We start from the raw sequence: 20,990 nt of genomic DNA, 5'->3' as shown, positions 1-20,990 counted from the left end.
TAATTTCTCATTATATCCTTTAAATCAAAAAATAAAGATTTGTGTTGATTTCTCTTTTTGGAATCTATATGCATAAAGAAAGGTAACGCGTTTAAATATACTTTTGGTTATTCTTATTGAAACAAAGAGAAGGGGGTAGTCCCTTCTGGGCACCTGTGCTCAGGGTGGTGGCCAGGGTTGCCGTGGTGGCATGCCTGTGGGTGCCCTGGCACTTGGGGAGTGGGCAGCTGTTGCTCAGATGGCTGCTGAGCTGGTCCCCCACCTTCTGAACTGAAGCCCATTGCCCGGCATGCACCTTCAGGTGTGTACTCTGAGAAGGTAAGGGGAGCCCCTGCCCAGAGGGGCACTGTGGGGAAGCTCTGGCACCTTTAGAAGCACTGCCCAGGGAGGCATGGGCAGCAGCGGAAGGCCTCGAGGCAGTGTGCACTGAGCGGGGCAGCCCTGCGGTGTCCTGGTTTCCTCGGAATCACGGCAGTGTTTGGCAGGGGACAGAGGGGGAAGCAGCCTGGGCTTGTGAACTCCCTAGAGCCCTAGCAGGAAGGTGCTTTTGGAAACCGGAGCAACTTTTTGGTTCATCTTGGCAGCGTGGGTGAGGAGCTGATGCTAATGTTGGCGGCACAGCCAGGAAGGTGAAGAGTAGCCCCGGTATGCCACGTGTGGGCTCATAGGTGCAAGACCTGGGAACAGTTTCTCCCACAGTCCTCGGACAGAGCAAGGCAAAGTCAGAGGTGCCAGGTGGTGAGTGTCCTGGTGTGAACCTGCTTTGGTGGAGTCACATGGGCAGGGGCACTGGCATCATTGGTCCAAGAAATCAAAGGTCAGGGAGGCTCCACACCCTTCTAATGTGGTCAGGTGTCTGGGAAGTGGGTCACCTACTCCCCCAGGAGATATGGAAACAAGGGCATAGAGATGTCCTCTGGAAGACTCTAGAGATCCACAGCTGGAGACCTGGGCTTCCAGAGGGGGCTAGGGCTGGTGGAGGCAAAACTCAAGACGGGTGGGTACTGACAACAGATGGGACTTTCACCTTGGACCCAGCCTGACTCCATGGGTCTTTTAAGGGTTCTGGTTTGCATATTCTTCACCCTCTCAGACAACACCTTTGAGCTGCACGCAAGTTGGAGTGACTCAGACTGTCACAAAGGAAAGTGACAGCGTCAGCCGTCAGCAGGGGTTGCAAGTTGCAAAAGCCTCTTTGCAAACATGTGTCCCGTGCACATCTGTGTGTGCATGTGTGTGAGCACAGGCATGAACAAGTGCAGTGCCACGTGTGCACGCGTGTCTGTGCCTGAGTGAATAACCTGTAGGGGAGGGAGGGTGGGTACCTTAGTGCGTCAGGTGATTCAGCGAAGGCAAAGGAAAACTGGCCTCATGCTCACTCTACACACATACACCATGTTTTTACTCACGCTGCGACCCCCCAAAAGTCCCTCACTGGGCTGGGCTAAAATAATTCCCTAATGCAAACTCAGAACTTTCTTAAATGGTTAAATGCACAGGAGAGAGGAAAAAGGGTGAGGTTGTTAAGAAATAAAAATAAAAAAAGATGAAAGAAAGAGCAACAGCAAGAGCCCTTGCAGCCTGCAGTGGGGGGTGGGCGGGGTGAGGTGGGGGTGGGTAGGGGTGGGTGGGGGTGGGCAGGGGTGGGTGGGGGTGGGCAGGGGTGGGTGGGGGGGAGTGAGCTAGCTCCTCCCAGACCCTGAGTGCCCTTACTTGTGGGAGGAGCAGAAAACCTCCATTGAGGGGAAGCTGGGGTTTCCCTTTCAAGACCCCCTTAGTGGAGAAACCACAGTTTGGACAGCAGAGCTGGGTCAGCCTGTCTCCTGAGCTGTCTCCAACATTGCTGCACCCCCATTTCCCAGGAGTCCTGGTGACTCCGGAGGAGCCCCTGACACCAGCTTCTACCCCCAGTCAGCATGAGCACATGACCGATTTGGGGTGGGTGGTGGGGAGGGGCCTTCTGTGGCCTCCCCTAACTCTCCTCCTTTCCCACCAAAGCAGGCCAACAGTGCCCACCACCAGCAAGCCCAGCAGGCCCTGTCCTACCCAGGAGCGCAAGCAGTGGGTTTGCTGGGGTCCCCCGGGCCCAGAAAGTTCAGGGAATGGCATAGAAAGTCTCCTCCCTCCCCTCACATCTGGAAGTCTCCAGCTGATAGGAAGAGCCAGGCCACCAGAAGTGGCTTTTTAAAGAGCGTTCCCCGGAGCAGATTGTGTGTAAAAGTTTTTCCTCCCATCTGCTATTCTTGTCCCTTGGTCCCAGCTGACCTGCCCCTCTTGGCTGGCTTGGCTGGGTATCTTGGGTGCTGAGTCTGCTTGGGACTGACCTTCCTAAGTGGTGCCTCCCCACTCCTAGCCCACACTAGGCCGAGCCCATCGGGAGGACTTTCATGGGGTTGGGGTATTCTTAAGGAGCCCTGGTTAAAGTGCTCCGCTGCTAACTGAAAGGTCAGTGGTTCAAACCTACCAGCTGCTCCGAGGGAGAAAGATGTGGTAGTCTGCCTCCGTAAGGACTTACAGCCTTGGAAACCCTATGGGGCAGTTCTACTGTGTCCTGTAGGGTCGCTGTGAGTCAGAATCGACTTGACGGCAACAGGTTTGATTTGGAGTGTTCTTCGACTCTGTATGCCAGGTGCTGGGCAGATGGGGAAAACTCTGGGTGCTCCAGACTCTGGATCAAGACTTGGGGTGCTCTTAGGAGGCCGGCAGTGTTTTGGAGATGGAGACCTGGGGGCTGAGACCATGAGGACAGATCTGAACGGGAGAGTGCTTTTTGGCTGGGAGGACCCGACGTCATTTCTGTTGGAGAGGATCTCTAGGCCCTTTTCCTCGCATGTGCCTGGGAGAATGTGTGTGCTTGTGTATGTGTGCATGTGTGTGTGCGTGCATATGTATGTCTGCGTGCACGTGTGTACATGTATGTGTGCATGCATGTGTGTACATGTATGTGTGCGTGTGTGCGTGCATACACACTAGGAGGAAGGTGTCTACCTAGGGGAGCGTGGGTGTTTGCCCAGGTGGCGATCCCTCACCCCTGCTTGGCTCCCCAACCCCAGCAAGCTGAACTTTCTGGTTCTAGCAGTTCCCATTTTCCATCCCCTGGAAGGAGGGGGCAGCTGGTCCCTGGAGTGGAAGAAAAAATCAGAGCTTTATTCTTCCATTCCTGGCTTCCTGCGTTTTCCCCAGTGACCCCCATTCTGCCCCAGTCCAGTCGCCGTACACCTCCACACTCCAGGCTGTGTCTCCCCTGGTTTGTGCTCAGGAAGGTGAATGCAGGTGTGGGCAGCGTTCAGTTGCGGGTATTCTCCCCCAGTCTAGAGGCTCTTTTCCTTGGTTTCACAGTAAAATAGCCTAGGAACACAGCTAGCTAAGCCAATTCTCACCCTTTTGTTTTTCCTGTTTCTAAATGAACTAAATGCTAGGTGAAGAAGCTGAGCAAGAAACTCGAGGGAGGCAGGCCAGGGAGGTTGAAAGGGCAGGGCAGGGGCGGGCAGGGCCAGTAATGACTTGAGGGGGTGGGAGCTAGCGGGGAAGGTGCAGAGAGAGAAGGTGGGGCTTTGGCTCCAGAGATGCCCATCTTTACAGAGTAGCTTCAGCGATGGGCTCAGGACTCTGCACACCCGCTGGAAGGGGCAGTTGGTTGGACTTCCAGAAGATTCTTCCTTCCTCAATCAGGCCAGTCCTTGGCCCTCTCAGCAGGGGCCTCACTCACTCCGCACCAAGCTTCCCCTCCTCTGCCCAGTTCCTGAAGCAGCAGGAAACCCTATAATCCTCAGGCAGATGACTTTCTGGCCACCACCCCCCCCACAGGCTTTTTCCTCCCTCCTCAACACTGGATTTGCTGACCCTGGAATTGCTGGAAAAATAAATCTGGGCGGTGAACAGCTGACTTGGTTTCTTGGTGCTTTTGTTTTCTGGCAGGCGGTGGAGGGTGGAGGGGCAGAGGGGAGTTTGGTACCATTTCTCTCTTTTTCCTCTTCCAATGTCACACAAACGAAGAAAATCCTGCTATAGGGGCCCGGGAGCCAGGGGCAAGGCTGCTGGGGGGTCGGTAGAGGGTGCTCTGCTGACTCGGGGGGTTAGGGGGGTTCTGGGGCGTTGGAGTCCGACTGGCCTTGGGCCGGAAGAGACTGGCCTGCTGGGTGCTGTTGCTGTTGGCGAGGGTGGTGTGGTCCGGCTCCCCTGAGTCGCTCTCCGTGTAGCTGTACGCCTGGGCCCGGGAGATCCCTTTCTGTTGACGCCGCCACGAGTTGTAATAGGTGGGGTCGCTGATATAGTGGTTGACAAAAGAGTGGGCCTTCTGGTGGTTCGGGTCCACTTCATACTCGCTGTCGCTTCCCTGGGAGTACAGAGAATCAGGGTGTCAGTGGAGTTGACGATAGGTCAGCCAGGACAGAGGCTGGAGAGCACACGGGGCGTGGGTTTGAGTTCCTGCTGGGCTACTCTCAAGCCCTGGTCTGCTGGGCACTCAGGATCCTTCCTGCCAATTGGGTGCGATGCCTTCTCATACCCACCTTCTGGTCATGAATATGAAGTGTCTAGTATAGTGCCTAAGGAGCCCTGGCATGATGGTTAAGCGCTCCACTGTTAACCAAAAGGTTGGTGGTTCTACCCTACCCAGCTGCCCTAGGGGAGAAAGACCTGGCAATCTGTGCCCATAAAGATTACAGCCTACATCTAGGATACTCCACTGGTCTCACCCCTTCGGGAACAAGGAAGAATGAAAAAAACTAAAGATACAAGGGAAAGATTAGTCCAAAGGACTAATGGACCATATCTACCATAGCCTCCACCAGACTGAGACCAGTACAACGAGATGGTGCCGGGCTACTACCACTGAGTGCTCTGACAGGGATCACAATAGAGAGTCCCGGACAGAGCTGGAGAAAAATGTAAAACAAAATTCTAACTCAAAAAGAAAGACCAGACTTGCTGGCCTGACAGACTGGAGAAACCCTGAGAGTATAGCACCCAGACACCCTTTCAGCTCAGTAATGAAGTTACTCCTGAGGTTCACCCTTCAGCCAAAGATTGGACAGGCCCATAAAACAAAATGAGACCACAGGGGCACACCAGCCCTGGGCCGAGGACTAGAAGGCAGGAGGGGACAGGAAAGCTGATAATAGGGAACCTGAAGTTGAGAAGGGAGAGTGTTGACATGTCGCAGAGTTGTTAACCAATGTCATAAAACAATATGTGTACTAACTGTTTAATGAGAAACCAGTTTGTTCTGTAAACCTTCATCTAAAGCACAATAATTAAAAAAAAAAAAAAAAAAAAGATTACAGCCAAGAGGGAAAAAAAATTACAGCCTAGGAAACCCTATGGGGCAGTTCTACTCTGCCACATGGGGTTGCTATGAGTTGAAAATGCACTCAACGGCACCTAACGACAACAATAACAGCAGAGGGCCTGACACAGAGCCAGTAGATCCTCCATGTGAAGATGCTGAAGACCCAAGTTCTAATCTTGGTTGAGTCTCTGGTTTACTGTGTGACTGAGCACAAAACCAGAGACAGGTTACAATCCTCAGAGGCTCCGGATGCCAAAAAAAAAAAAAAAAAAATGCTGATGCCCACTCAAGTGCAATCCAAAACAAAAGCAACACGAAGTTAAAAAATAAGCACAAATTATACATGTAAAAGCTGTTAATTGGGTATGTTTTGCTGTGTTTAGTCTCAACAACAACAACAACAAAATAAATTATTTAAGAAAAAATAAGTACAACAGGGGACGCTGAGCTTCTGCCAAAACCAAAAAAAGCCCAAACCTGTTGCCAATGAGTCAATTTCAACTCAAAGTGACCCTACAGGACAGAGCAGAACTGCCTCACGGCTTCCAAGAATAGCTAGTGGATTTGAACCGCCGACCTTTTGGTTAGCAGACAAAGCTCTTAGCCACTGAGCTACCAGGGCTCCAAGTTCTGTTAAGAGTGATGGAAAAAATTAGGAATGGTTAATGGTGATAGTTGAACAACATGACTAACATGTTTAAGGTCAGCGAACTGTACCTGTGAAGATGGCTGAGGTAACAAAGGTTTGTTACCTATCTATTTACCACAATTAAAAAAAGAGTAAGTGCAAAATAAAGACAATTGCAAATTAGATAATAACAATAAGGATGACAAAAACCCAAATGAAAAAACCCAACAAATGTCTAACTTTTCACACGATGTGTACTTTGAAACTGCTTTGGAAATATAAAATATGAAATGATTCTTAAAATTGGGAGCTGCTTTGGCACACACTTGTCTGCTTATCAAGGAAATCGACAGAAGCTACAGTCAATCTAGGTTGTATCGCAAAATAGGGCTCGGATCTGTAGTGTGGAGCTAAAAACATCCTGCCGTTCCCCCCACCCCTCTTCCGCCCTCCAAGCTCCCAGGAATGTTTTGAGAACGAATAAGACAACAGATGGGAACGCTCTTGGAACATTCTGGAAGAGATGCATGCTGATTTTAGTCAACTCACAGAGAAATGCAGCTCTGAAAACCCCACCGAGCTCCTTTACCCCTGGTCCAGCTAATGCGCGCTCAGGGACAATAAGCTGATTGTACCAACCTGAGTGATACATACTTCGGGAAGGAACTGCGGCAAGAAACTCCAGTTACCCCAACACAAATGAGCTTGGGAAGATCAGCTATGTCTTGCTTTTGTTGTTGGTAGGTGCTCTCAAGTCGATTTTCGACTCAGAGCGACCCCATTAACAGAGTAGAGCTGCCCCATGGGGTTTTCTAGGCTGTAATCTTTATAGGAGCAGAGTGTCAGGTCTTTCTGCCTTGGAGCCTCTGGGTGGTTTGAACCACCAACCTTTCGGTTAACAGCTGAGCGCTCCTTGTATCCTGCTTTACAGGAAGAGAAAATGGGGACCTGACTTGGCCCAAAGGGTCCCAGCTATGGGAAATGTCACATGCAACTTGTCCTCAGGAACTCCAAACACTTTATACTGCCTAAACCCTCAAGAAAAAGAGCTACAATTTAGAGAACTATAGTAATACCAGCTACCCAAGCATCCAGTCAGGCTGTAGGCTTCTGCTTGCATCACTGTATTTAATTTTCACATCTCTGGGCTGTACGTACTACTGTCATCCCCAGCTTGCAGAGGGGAAAACAAGTGCAGACAAAGTGAGGGTTTTGCCCAAGGAAATGACTGAGCTGAGGCTTGAACCCAGAGCAGCCTGATTTTCTAAAGCCCATGCAGGCTAGGGGTCACAAGCTGCTAATTAATGAAAGCCCCGTGCTTCCACTGGGGATTAGACAGCCTGCAGCAGCGGCAGATCTGCTAATTTAGGTTCTCTGGTCTCTCCCTGCCCCCTCCTCACCCCTCTACTATCCCAGCCACTCCCCTTACCACCCACCACCACCCCCAGCAAGCCCACCTCAATCTTTCAGTGCTGCCCAAGACAATGGGAAACCCCTCTGTCGGTCCACTGCCTCCCCACCTCCCCCAGGACGCAGCACAATACAAGCCCCTTTCTTTGCCTGCTTCCCAGCTGCAGGCCAGGAGGCGACAAAGGGGGACACGGGGGAGACACCGTATGCCAGGGGTAGGGAGGGGGCTGGGTGGAGGGGTGGGCACCTGATGCCTGGGGCTGAGGTGAGGCTGGCCCAGGGGCAGGCGAGGTCTGAGTGAGGTGTGGGTGCCATGAAGGGGGTCAGAGTCCTTCCATCCAGGAGCAGTGAGGGGGGTAGGTGTGGCGGAGATGAAAGAAAGGGGGTCTCCCACAGTCTTCCCAACAGGCTGAGTCTCTCTGTTAGGCCACCGCTAATTGGCCTGAACAGCTGCTTTATGTGGCTGTTGGAGAACAGTGGTGTGAGGGGTCTACTCTAACTTGGGATCAAGAACCTAACATCTTCCCAGGGGGTCTAGAATTGCAGCTGCCCCAGGTCCCCAGGCTTGGCGAGGACCCTGAGATCACAGGGTCCCACCCCAGAGATGATGAGTCTCAGGGTCAGAGGTGGCTGTGGGCTGGTGAAGGGAGCATCAAGTTCAAGTTCCACCTCTGGGCCTTACCAGCTAGTAGGTGTGGACCCATCCCTTACATTCTCTCAGCCTCAGTATCCTTGTCTGTAAAACGGGGCCATGCCCTGCCCCAGCGCTTCACAGGGTAAAATGAGCTTGGTATGTGCGAGTTGTGAAAGGCAGCGTTAGGGCGACAGGGAGGGTCGGCCTCAGCCTTGTGGGGAGGGGCAGAGATGGAGAGGGAAGCCTCAAAGCCACCCTGGGAGGCTGTGGGGGACATGAGGAGGGCCAGGGAGGAGGGAGGCTGGCTCAGTGCTTGGCAGCTGGGAAGGGAGAAGAAAGTTCAAATGGAGGCCCCCATCACCCTCCACACATATACACAGAGGCTGGGGGAGGATGTGACGAGTTTGGGGGCAGGTTGGGAGTGGGCTTCTCTGGTCCTCCTGGGGGCCAGAGCCCAAAGCCCATTAGTCCAAACCCTCACCCTCCCACTGGCTGCCATTTGTGGAGCATGGACCCCTCATGCCACGGAGTCTGTGGGCAGAATTTCTCATGGTGGGGATGGGGAGGGGGAAGCAAGCAAGGCAGAGCTAGGAGCCACAGAAAGCCGGCACCCTGGGGGTGGGGGGCAGGGCGGGAGGCGTCTCGTCTGCCCCCTCCCCAGCTCTCCACAGCCCAAGGAGGGGGTCTCTGCCTCAGCCACGACTGTGCCTGCCTCCATCTCCAGGAACATCTGTTTCTTTTTGAGGTGGGGGTGGGGTGAGAAGAGAAGAAAGCAAGTGAGGGGGACCAGGAGCCCTCTTCTGGCTTCCAACTCTCCGCGGCCCTCGGTAATTGAATGCAGCTTCCCTGTAACAAGTCGCACAAAGGGGGCCTTTCACGTCAGCCCCACAGGCCCCCAAGCCATCAGGCGACTGCTGCAGCTCCCAGGCCTCTTAACAGCCCCTCAAAGCCACTCACTGAGCAATTATTGGGGGTCTGCAGAGGGGGAGCACAGACTCCAGCCTGGTGATCAGAGTGCGGAGGGGGCCAGTAGGAGGAGGACCCAGGAGAAAAGAGAGAAACAAAAAGAGGGAGCCACGAATGCCTTTTTGCTTTTCTGTTCATCTCCAGTGGTGCTGAATAAATGCACCAAGGAATGAATGACCGAATGTCACAGACAGCAGACCCAGGTGCCACACAGGTGTGAGGGTGTAGAGGCACTGCGGCATGGGGGCTGGGCCCCAGGTCAGGGCTCTCCCCCACGCACTAGCCTAACCTCACTCTACCTTGTTGTCTTTTTCTGAAAATGGCCATTCCACCCGCAGTGCTCCACCGGCGACTCCCAGGATAACCACTTACTGTGGAGCTGACCCCGACTCACGGCGACCCCGTGTGCACTGGAGTACAACTGTGCCCCACAGGGTTTGCCGTGGTTGATTTTTCAGAAGTAGATCACCAAGCCTTTCTTCTGAGGTGCCTCTGGGTGGACTCAAACCTATCTATCGCCTTTTGGTTTGCAGCCAGGTGTGTTAACTGTTTGTACCGCCCAGGTACTCCTAGGAATCTGAGGATTAAGTGGTTCCTGGGAGCCTGGTGGCACAGAAGCTGTTAACCAAAAGGTTGGCAGTTTAAATCTACCAGCTGCTCCTTGAAAACCCTATGGGGCGGTTTTACCCTATCCTATAGGGTCGCTACGAGTCGGAATCCCCTTGACGGCAACAGGTTTGGTTTTTAAATTTTTTTTGACCTCTGTCTGGAACCCCCGACTCCCACCCTTGTGCCCTCTCAGCGAGAGGGAGTCCCCCCTCCCATGTGTATCTCTAGCCTGGCACCCCCAGCCATATTACGTCCTTTCTCACGTCTTATCATGTGTGTTTGTTTATAAAGAGGACTGACTTTTTGTTTATTACCACGTCATAGGAAAACGGCTGGGCAGATTTTCTGGAGAGTGAGTTTTGGGTGGTCTGACTTAGAACATAAGCCAGACGGCATAGGCGAAACTCATGTAGAAGATCTGGGGTGGGGGCCCCTTAAAAAGACAGGCAGTCGTTTTCTCTTGAGCAGCTGAAAGTGGGGGGTCCAGGTCTGTGTGGCTGCTGACCCAAAGGGACAAATGTCACACCAGGAAAGCCAGCAGCAGCATTTACTGTAAGCCCCACGTTGAAAGTCACACGGTGGATGCCCGGAATTCTAGAAACTGAACTGTGGGCTGCTTCTCATATGGGTGAGTGAGCAGCAGCAGGGTTTACTTATTTGCATTTATAACAAGGGCCTCAGAGAGAAGCCAGCTGCTCTGGCTCCAAGTCTGTCCCCTCCAGCCCCCGGCAGCTCCTGGGAGCAGGGCCATGTCATGGTCACCTCTGTCCCCAGCACGGGTCAGAGTACTGGCTCAAAGAACGAGTGTTGAGGAGAAGCTGGCATCTGCTCCTTCCTCTGCCCTTGGCAGACAGTGATGTCCAGGCCTCCCTAGCCACTAAGGTACAAACACCATTCTGATCCCTGACCCTGGAGCACAGAGGGGAGGTGGGACAACAAAGGTGGAAGCACATTTAATTTACTCCTTATAACAGCTCCTTTGGGATAAACTCTACTACCTGCATTATGTAGGGGCCCTGGTGGTACAGTGGTTAAAGTGATGGACTGCTAACCAAAAAGTCAGCGGTTCGAAACAGCTAGTGGCTCTGCAGGAGAAATACGTGGCAGTCTGCTTCTGTGGAGATTTACAGCCTTGGAAACCCTATGGGGTCGCTATGAGTTGGAATCCACTCCACGGCAGTGGGTTTGGGTTTGGTTTGCATTGTGCGGATGAAGGGCTAGGAAGCTCAGAGAGCCCGAAGGACCCCTCCCATCAGACAGCCACTACAGGGCAGAGCTGAGATTCAAACCCAGGACTGCCAGCTCCAAGGCCTGTGTATTTAACTACAACAATGTACTACTTTGCAAATGAGCGTGTCTGACTTCAAAGGGGCCCTCTGAGGAGACAGAACAATCATCCCATTGATTCCATTGTCCAAAGCTGCTTGGGAACCACTTTAGTGCTTCTAGCACTTTCCTTGGAGTGCATTCATTGGTAGCTTGTCTTTGTTCTTTGAGGATGGGCTTGAGTTAAAAAAAAAAAAAAATAAGGCCACAGTATTTGTTGCCAAGTGCGCCAAGCTGGAGAAGTGAAGTGTGTTATGGTCTTCTTGATTGTCTCATTAGTGGGTTCTGAAGGTCTTTCTAGAAAGATCTGTAGGCTGTGGGTGGGGCTTCCCAGTTCAGGCTGTATTAGAACCGAGGGGTCGAGCCTGACTATGCGGTAGACGCCCGAGTTCAGGGTCTGGCGCTGAAGTTTGGGAGCTGGAATCCAGGCTTGTACTTTCTGGCCATTCCACCTGGGACAACTTACATAACCTCTCTGAGCCTCAGTTTCCTCATCTGTACAAAAAAGACAGCACTCGTGCCTGCCCCCATATGGTTGCTGTGAAGACATAATATGATATTGCAGCTCTTGGTGGGGTGGGTGTCATTATCATGGTTATTTTGAAGGGGCCACACTTCTCTGAACGTGTGAACTTTGGTGTTGGTCAAAAAGGATAAGGACTTTCCGACCATGAATCTCAGCTTCTCTACCTGGCTAGCCTACACTCAGTCTTCAGTCTATTCAGGTTGATTAGCTTCCCCAATGACCTTTCATTCTTTCACAAACATCTGTAGAGTGTCCACTTACCAGGTGTTGTGGATACAGCAGTCATCTAAACTGTCCAACTGCTTTAATGGAACCCAACCCAGTCCCAACCCCAACCACCCCAAACCCTATAGGCAGGGTCCTAGCACCAGGGCTGTGGTCAATTGTCCCTGATAGGGCACTTGAGCATTGTGCTGTGACAACCACCTTCCAGAGCCTGCAATATTTTCTCTATCTATGCCTTCTCACAGGAGCGACTGGCTCCAAGTTGCTATGGAAACAATATCCAAATGATGGGCTCCTTCTGAACAACTCAGACCAACTGGCTAAGTAAGAGGGGATTCCTGGCATTCTTTGCCCACTGTGGGGCAACTTCTGAAGCAGGATGATCCTGGGTACAGGCATTCTTCTCCCAGCAGCTTATTCAAGGCTGGGGGACCTCTGGCATGGTCTCGAGGGACCAACTCTGTCCTGTGTGAGGGTCCTCCAGAGCCACAAAAAGCTCTTGAGATAGATTCTGTGCTTGGGGGCCTTACTTACCAAAAGGTTGGTGTTCAGCCAATGACAGTGGACTAATAATGTGCTCTAAAGAAAGTTCCACCACCCGTTTGTGGTGGCTTGTGTGTCGTTATGATGCCAAAGTATGCCATTGGTATTTCAAATACCAGCAGGGTAACCCATGGTGGACAGATTTCAGTGGAGCTTCCAGACTAAGACAGACTAGGAAGAAAGGCATGGCGATCTATTTCCGAAAATTAGCCAACGGATCACAACAGAAAACTTGTCTGATACAGAGTGATACAGAGCTAGAAGATGAGCCCCCTGGGTTGGAAGGCACTCAAAATACATAATAGTCACAACAATGGTCTCATACGTACGATCATGACGCTGATGCAGGACCAGGCAATGTTTTGTTCTGTTGTTCACGGGGTCGCCATGAGTTGGGCCAAGTCAACAGCAACAAACAACAACCACATAGGTTAAGGGCAGCCAGCCAGAGCAACACAGGAGCTTCTCTGCTAGTTATCTTCTCTGCTGTCTCCACAGACAGGGGCGTGGCTCCAGGGGCCCTATATAACCGTTCTATACAGAGTCTGGACAGGGAGTCCCCTTTGCCTTTTTGAATCTTAGCTTGAATCAATCTAAACTCTCATCACCAACTTTGGGGGAAAGAAACAGAAACCACGCTTCGGGGAAATGACCTAGACCTCTATGCCTTGGTCACGTGAGTTTCTAGTATCTATGTGGCTGCAGGAAGGAAGTACGGCCAGAATGTTCCTTTGAAGGGAGGATGGCGAGACTCCGTCTCACATACTTTGGACATGCCATCAGGAGGAACCAGTCTCTGGAGAAGCCCGTCATGCTTGGTAAAGTAGTGGGTCAATGAAAAAGAGGAAGACTCTCAACAAGATGGATTGACACAGTGGCTGCAACAATTCGCTCAAGCATGTCAACGATTGTGAGGATGGCGCAGGACTGGGCAGTGTTTCCTTCTGTTGTACCTGGCGTCACTATGAGTCAGAACTGACTCAACGGAACCTAACAACAGCAACAATGTGGCTGCAAAGGAATCCGTGGATGGCACAAACTGTTAAGTGCTCTTGACTACTAGCCGAAAGGTTGGCGGTTCGAACGGACCCAGATGTGCCTTGGAAGACAGGCTTGGTGATCTGCTTCCTAAAGGACACAGCCTTGAAAACCCCATGAAGCAGTTCTACTCTGCACATACGGGGTCACCATGAGTCAGAATCAATTCACAGCAACTAACAACAACAACTTGTGGCTGCAAAGAGTTAAAAACGCACAAAAAGACCACATAACCTGAAATTTTGGAGGTTCATAGCAGCTTTGTCGCCCCACTAATTCCCTGCGTAAACCAGGCTAAGGCTGGATCTCTTTCCCTTGCCAGCTTAGGGCCAGCCTCCCGGCTTTGCTAAGCCCACTAGTAACCCTGGAGCTGTATATAATGTGAGAGGCCCTCAGCCTCACGGCCTAATTCCAGGCTTCCTGGCACTTCCCACTGGGCCAAGAGCCCTGCTCCCTGCTGTCACCTCTTCCTCTTCTTCCTCTCCCAGGACTGGGCAGAAAGGCCCAGGGTGTGGGACACAGTGCCCTTTCAGGGCCCCTTCCTGGGCAACCACCAGGCTTAGCCAAGGCTGGGAGGGTGGGGGTGGGCGGTGGTAATGTGGCATCATTGGAACGTACTCATTCCCCCAACCCAGCCTAGGGCAAAGTGTCCCCGAGTGACCCACATACTCTAGAGCTCTGAGTTGTCTAGACACACCATCCCCCTTCTTGATAGAAGAGCCGATGTTGAATGAGTGGTTGCCACGTGTCAGGCCATTTTGTGCATCTCAGCGAATCCTTGTCACGGACCCATGATAGCACCCACGATTATCCCTGCCCTGTCTGCAGATGGAGAAACTGAGGCTCAATGAGGTTACACAGCACACCCAGGACCCCTGGCTCACTAGCACTGGGCGCAAACTTTTAGCAGAACTTGGGAGATGGCAGCTGTTTATACATGACTTCTGGGTAGTTTCTTGAGCTCCCCAGGTCTTTGCTGCCCTGAGGCCTGCTGGGAAAGGAGGTGAGGAAGCCCATTGGCTGAGCTGCCTGTGCAGGCCCAGGCTGACAGCCCCCATCCTTCACTGTCCCCTCACCCCTCTGTGGAGGGGCGGCTCATCCCCTGTGTGGGGCACGCAGGCCCTTCCAGCCCCTCACCTGAGAGTCAGAGATTTCCGAGGGCTTCTCTGTCAGGCTGCTGCTCTCGGCCGGGATGAGGTCGTTGTACTTGGTGACATCCTCGTCTGAGTAGTGGAGGCTGCCTGGGCTGGGCCGCGGAGGAGACCTAGGGAGAGTGGGGCCAGTGAGGGTGAGAGAGGGCCCCCCTCAGAGCAGCCCCCTGGCTGGAAGTGCCACCTTGGGCACCTGAACTTTCCTGAGCCCGGGGAAGTGAGGGTGAAGACCCTGAGCAGAAGAGCCGGCAGGGCAGGCTCCCGGGGTTCCTGGGCAGACAGCCTGCAGCAGTCTCTCCACTCTAGGTCCGTCTCCTTCCTGTGTCTGCTCTCCCTACAGCCTTGGAGAGAGAGGCCTTGGGGTGGGGGCCTTGCCTTTGGAGGGTGGGGGGAGGGTTCAGGGTGTTGGAGGCCCAAGGACCAGCCCAGCTAACCTCCAGGGAAAAAGTGGGGGGTGCCATGATTCTCAAGTTGTGTTTCCAGGGCCACCTCACTGGAGCTACTTAGTGGTGACTGTTACAAAGCAGATTTCTGCTCCCCGCCCCCAGTCAGATTTCCAGGTGAGGCCTGGGTACCTGCCCCACAGACAAGCTCCCCAGGTAATTCTTACACTCACAAGGGAGTTTTCCAAAGAGCTAGCACAAAGGGCTAGGAGAAAACCACTCCTCCTAAGTTGCTCAGAGACCAGAAACGCTCCCTGGGGCTAAGCCACACCCCAGCTCTTGACAATCAGGCCTGTGCGGTTCCCAGTGGATTGGGTCAGGCATCTGAGTCACGGAACAGAGACACCCCCAGGACGGGGGCCTTGGGCACTGGGCAGCCCCAGGCTGCACTAGAGGCCTCTTTCCTGAGCCCTGGGAAGCAAGGGTGAGGACAGTGGGCAGAGAAAGCAGTGGGGCAGGCTCCCGGGGTCCCTGGGCATGTGGCTGGGGTCCTCCACGACTCTGCTGCTTGTGTCTCTCAGAATAGGGTGTAAGGAGCCAACATGGCCCAGTGCCCGGCGTGCCAGCACATGCCCCATACCTCCCATGAAGGTTTCCTAAGAGTGTGGCTCTGAACCCCAGACGCCCCGCCGGCAACCCGCGGTGGTTGCCTGCAAAAGTGCTGCTCAGAGAGCAATCCTGTGGCCTGGGAACATGTTACGAGCAGCCCTCCTGCCACCAACTTTTCTCTCTTTTCATAGTGCCATCGAGTTGATTCGGACTCATAGTGACCCTACAGGACAGAGTAGACCTGCCCCACAGGGTTTCCAAGTAGTGGATGGTGGATTCGAACTGCTGACCTTTTGGTTACTGACCAAGCTTTCAACCACTGTGCCACCAGGGTTGCATGCCACCAACTAAGCCCTTGCAATATATGTGCGCTGCTTTTACGCCCATCGACAAGCCACATCCCTTGGACTTCAACATAAACAAACCAGAGCACAACAATGCCAGATGTAGCTCATATAGCCGTGACAGGCACATATACGACCTTGAAAGGAGGGAGGAATGGGGTGCCAGGCTAATACAGGGCGATGGGGGGCTTGGCAGTGTCCAGGGTGAGGCCTGGAGCCTGGGGTTGGTGTGTGCCAGCAGGGAGGGATTTCTGTGTATATACAGTGGTGTAGGCGGCCTTCTGGTGTGTACGCTGTGGGTGTGAGGGCAGGGAGGGGTGGGAAGGATGGTGAGACCATCCTGAAGGCCCCTTGTTGCATGTGGCAGGGCCCTGGAGCCAGCCTGGCGGGACTGCTGTGGCCAGGTGGGGCCCGGCTGGGCTGGCATGGCGGCCTCAAACGGCCCTTTCTTTGGAAGACTAGCTTTGGCGCGGGATGAGAGCTCAGCCTGGCAGGCCTGTGTTGCTGCCCCTCCCTCTTTCCTCCTGATGAACACACACATCGCTTCTACCCTCAGCGCCAGAGACAGAGGCGCTTTGTGTGCTGGGCCTGGGAGAGGCGACTCCCCCTGCAGCCTCCATGGATGAGGCTTGAATATTAACAGGGGCTGAGGCTGGAGACATAGCCCCTTCGGAACAGCCCCCCAGTCTCTCTGGAGCCCCTGGAACACAAAACTGCTATGCCACATCAGGTGAGGGCCAGGCAAACCCCAGCAGCTGCCCCGTCGTTGGAAATGGGCAGCCTGGCCAGCCACAGGGCTTGACTGCAGGCTTGTTCCTTTCCCTGTGGCTCCTTTCAGAGGCTGCCCTTTGAGGGTAATGCTGAGAGTAGGGCCTTGAGGGTGAGTGGGAGGAGACTGAGAACAGGTATAAATAAGGACCCAGAGAGAAGGCTTCTATGCTGTAGAGTGCCCCTTCTTTCCTGGATGAGGAGGAGGAGGGCAGGTAGGTGCTAGGTAAGAACGGGGGCAGAATCCCACCCTCTCTCACCCTGGTGTCTGCCCAGTCTACTTTGGCTGGGTCCATCTTGCCTTTGGGGCAAATGACCATCAGGGCCACAGCCCTGTGACCAGGGGCAGCTGACTTCAAACAGCAGTTAGTTGGTTTGCAAAATTTTGAAAGTTATTTGAATTCTGTTGTCATTGGTGGGAGCCCTTTGTATCCACTTCCCAGCGGCTTTCCCCCTCGTGTGTCCTTGCCCCTGGGCTGAGGCCAGGTCTGGTATGACCAGTACAAGCCCCTGGTAGTACTGCCCGGGCCCGCCCGTGTCTTCCTGCTGACCATTCCCAGTCCCTGAACTTGAAAGCTGTTTCCCAGGACATTTAAGATAAAGTGGTCTCTCAGGCCCTCCCCAGCATTCTCTACACCCGGACACTGCTGGGCCCAGCCCTGAAACCTCCAGCCTTGGCCCCCTACCACCCAAGCAGGGGCCCCACTACCTGGTGTACAGGCCATTCTTTCGGCAGAAGGAGTTCTTGACGGAGAGCCGGCGGTTGTTGAGTTCCAGGGCGGGAAAGCTGCTTTCATCCAAGCTCATCATCTCCCCATGGCCTAGTGCACCGGACTTGGCATTGTTCCCTGGGCAGAAGGATGCCCAACCAGTCACTCCACTCTGTTCTTTCAGACCATGTGGCTCCTGGCCCCCACCCCGCACTACCCCTATCCGGCTGGGCTACTGCTCTTTCTCTCGTTAGAGTTGAGCCCCAAATAGGAGACTGAGATTGTGTGTAGGTCCCCTAGGTTACCCCATCCATCAGAGCAGATGGATGCCCAGGAGAGAGAGAACTCCCCTTTGGCAAAGGTGCTCACCCGAGTCCGTCTTCTTGGCATACTTCTTGCTCTGGCCTCGAATGATGAGCACAAAGACCAGAAGCAGGATGAAGATGAGGCCGACGAGGGCAATGACCACCAAGAACCACCACTCCTCGTAGAATGGGTTGGCTTTCTGGGCTGGAACATGGACGGGGTGTCAGGTCCAGGGTTCTCAGCCCCCTCCTGCCTCTAACCATCCCACTCCACCTGGGACACTACCAACTGCTCACAGTTTATGGGTAGGCTGGTTCTGTGCTCACTGAACAAGGCAGAACCTAAGATAAACTTGGTAAGGACAGCTTCAGGTTAAGTGGCTGCCTGGAGTGGTGTTTTGAGAAGGGTCTGAGATGGCTTCTAGGCTCATTAGGAAAGAGTTCTGGGATTGATTAGTGATGTCTGCCCAGACACAGGAAGGAGGAGTGGTAGCACGCTTGCTATATATATATATTTTTCTCGCCAGCCCTAACCTGGGGACTACCTTGATAAAAAAAAAAAAAAAAAACCTTGATAGCAGACCCAAATTTTCATGGGAAAGGTGTAGTTTGGACAATGAATTTTGGTCCCCACCCCAGTGCCTCTGTGTTCCATGCCTCACCATGCCCCCAACCTGTGCATCCCTTGACCCACAGCTGTACCTGGTACAGACTGGGAGGGGCTGCTGGGGGTGCCAAAGCCGTAGTCGTTGACCGCAATGACCCGGAAGTCGTAGCTCACACCTGGCTTCAGGATGTCCATGCTGAACGTATAGGAGGTCACCTCCTTGGGGATGTCCTTGATGAGGATGTCCCAGAGCCCCTCGTCTGCAAGACCCAGAGAGGGAGGCACCTGTGAGGGGGAGTCTCACCCCACCACCCCAATCCTAAGGTTGCTCCCCGAGGGCAGGCCCTGTCTGGTCTGCCCTGTTCAAAAGTGGCTCTCCAGTGCTCGGACCAGACTGAGTTCTCAGTAAAATTTTTTTTTTAATGACATGCCTTTTGAAGCGCCTGACCCTTTTATTCTTTTTATTAAAACATTTCTTCAACTGGTCCCAACCCACCTGGAGCAAAGGAGAATGAAGAGCACCAAAAACACAAGGCAACTATTAGCCCAAGAGACAGAAAGGGCCACGTAAACCAGAGACTCCATCAACCTGAGACCAGAAGAACTAGATGGTGCTTGGCTACCATCAATGACCGCCCTGACAAGGAACACAACAGAGAGCCCCTGATGGAGCAGGAGAAGAGTGGGGTGTAGAAGAACTCAAATCCTAGTAAAAATACCAGACTTAATGGTCTGACTGAGACTGGAGGGACCCCAGAGGACATGGCCCCCAGACTCTCTGTTAGCCCAGAACTGAAACCTTTCCCAAAGCCAACTCTCAGACAAAGATTAGACTGGACTATAAGACATAAAACGATACTCGTGAAGAGTGTGCTTCTTGATTCAAGTAGATACACGAGACTATGTGGACAGCTCCTGTCTGGAGGTGAGATGAGAAGGCAGAGGGGGACAGGAGCTGGTTGAATGGACACGGGAAATCCAGGGTGGAAAGGAGTGCGTTGTCACATTATAGGGAGAGCAACCAGGGTCACATAACAATGTGTGTATAAATTTTTGTATGAGAAACTAACTTAAACTGTAAACTTTCACTTAAAGCTCACACACACAAAAAATCTGTAAAACATTAAAAAAATGTACACTGTGCAGAAAATAACACAACCAACCCAATACGCCTACTCCTCACTTATCAACTATCCCATTATCTGACATCTCGAATTCACAACAATAGTAAAAACTCTACTATCCGACTATTTTGTGCATTAATGACATATGCCTGGCAGTAACCCTTTCATGACCAGTGGGACAAACAGCACCCACCTACATTTCCTGATTTTTGGATCCAGAGAGACATGTGTTCCACATAATATTTTGTGATCTGATGTGGTCATCCTCCATTTTCACATGTCAATTTTCGCTAAAGACCTAGTCTTTGGAATCTAACCACATTGATAGGTGGAATCTAACCACCATCCATCCAATGTTGTTGTTGTGAGCTGCCATTGAGTTGACTCATGGTGACCCTGTGCACAACAGAACAAACTGCTGCCCAGTCCTGTGCCATCCTCGCGATCGATGCCGTGGATTGAATTATGTCCCCCCAAAAATATGTGTATCAACTTGGTTAGGCCATGATTCCCAGTATTGTGTGGTTGTCCTCTGTTTTGTCGTTGTAATTTTATGTTGAGAGGATTAGGGTGGGATTATAACACCACTCTTACTCAGGTCACCTCCCTGATCCAAGGTAAAGGGAGTTTCCCTGGGGTGTGGCCCACACCACCTTTCATCTCTCAAGAGATAAAAGGAAAGGGAAGCAAGCAGAGAGTTGGGGACCTCATACCACCAAGAAAGTAGCACTGGGAGCAGAGCACATCCTTTGGACCTGGGCTCCCTGTGCCTGAGAGGTTCCTCGACAATGGGAAGATTGAGGACAAGGACCTTCCTCCAGAGCTGACAGAGACAGAAAGCCTTCTCCCGGAGCCAATGCCCTGAATTTGGACTTGTACCCTACTAGACTGTGAGAAAATAAATTTCTCTTTGTTAAAGCCATCTACTGGTGGTGTTTCTGTTATAGCAGCACTAGATGACTAAAACAATTGGTGACAGATTGCGATCCATAGGGTTTTCATTGGCTGATTTTCGGAAGTAGACCACCAGGCGTTTCTTCCTAGTTCATCTTAGCCTGGAAGTTCCACTGTTCAGCATCATAGCAACACTCAAGCCTCCACTCACGGATGCATGGTGGCTGCACATCAGGTACACTGGCTGGGACTTGAACGTGGTGGGTCTCTCACATGGATGAGTGGTGGACGGTGAAAACTCCACCATTGAGCCACCAGTACCGTGGAGAATATCCAGAGAACAGACAGAGCGTGCAGGGCTTGTGTGGGCAGGTCTCTAGTATGACTCTTGCCCTCGTATAATCCATGTGCTCCCCTCCCCTGAGTGTTGGTGGAAACTGAGCATGGTAAAATATCACTCTTGTGATTATGCTGCATTAAATGGCACGAGGAGATTACCCAGGTAGGCCTACTTTAACCACAGGAGCCCTTTAAAAGCAGATGGCTTCCTTTGGTTGATGGTGTAAGGAGTCAGAGAGATTTGCAGCAAGGGAAGGATCCAACGTGCCATTGCTGGCCTTGAAAACGCATCGACCACACCCCCAAGGAACGGTGGGCGGCTCCAGAGCCCAAAGTCGTCCCAGGCATGGAAACAGGGACCTCAGTCCTAAGACTGCAAGGAACCAAATTCAGCCAACACCAGTGAGCTTGGAAGAGGACCCTAGGCCCCGGTGGGAGCTGCAGCTGGGCTGACACCTGAATTTTAGCCTGGTAAGACCCTGAGTAGAGGACTCAGCCATGCCTCGATGGACTTCCGGCCCACAGTGCTGTGAGCTCATAAATGGGCGCTGTTTTAAGCCT

The 20,990-nt window shown here is 52.6% G+C and overlaps 1 protein-coding gene across 2 annotated transcripts in view; it reads right to left on the bottom strand.

The window, feature by feature from the left end:
- Positions 1–3,887: 3,887 nt before the first annotated feature.
- Positions 3,888–20,990, bottom strand: part of SDK2 (sidekick cell adhesion molecule 2) — a 309,774-nt gene continuing 292,671 nt past the window's right edge. For both annotated transcript variants that reach the window (XM_064270812.1, XM_064270813.1), the window contains 5 exons: positions 18,168–18,332; positions 17,530–17,670; positions 17,160–17,298; positions 14,333–14,459; positions 3,888–4,336 (listed from right to left, as the gene is read on the bottom strand). In XM_064270812.1, the coding sequence (XP_064126882.1) occupies positions 3,983–4,336; positions 14,333–14,459; positions 17,160–17,298; positions 17,530–17,670; positions 18,168–18,332 (926 nt within the window). In that variant the 3' untranslated portion in view covers positions 3,888–3,982. The remainder of the gene's footprint in view (positions 4,337–14,332; positions 14,460–17,159; positions 17,299–17,529; positions 17,671–18,167; positions 18,333–20,990) is intronic.

The sequence above is a fragment of the Loxodonta africana genome, chromosome 18 (assembly GCF_030014295.1).
Source record: "Loxodonta africana isolate mLoxAfr1 chromosome 18, mLoxAfr1.hap2, whole genome shotgun sequence".
NCBI classification, from domain to species: Eukaryota; Metazoa; Chordata; class Mammalia; order Proboscidea; family Elephantidae; genus Loxodonta; species Loxodonta africana.
Note: the sequence above shows the minus strand (reverse complement) of the source record. Positions and strands in the feature narration are given on the sequence as shown.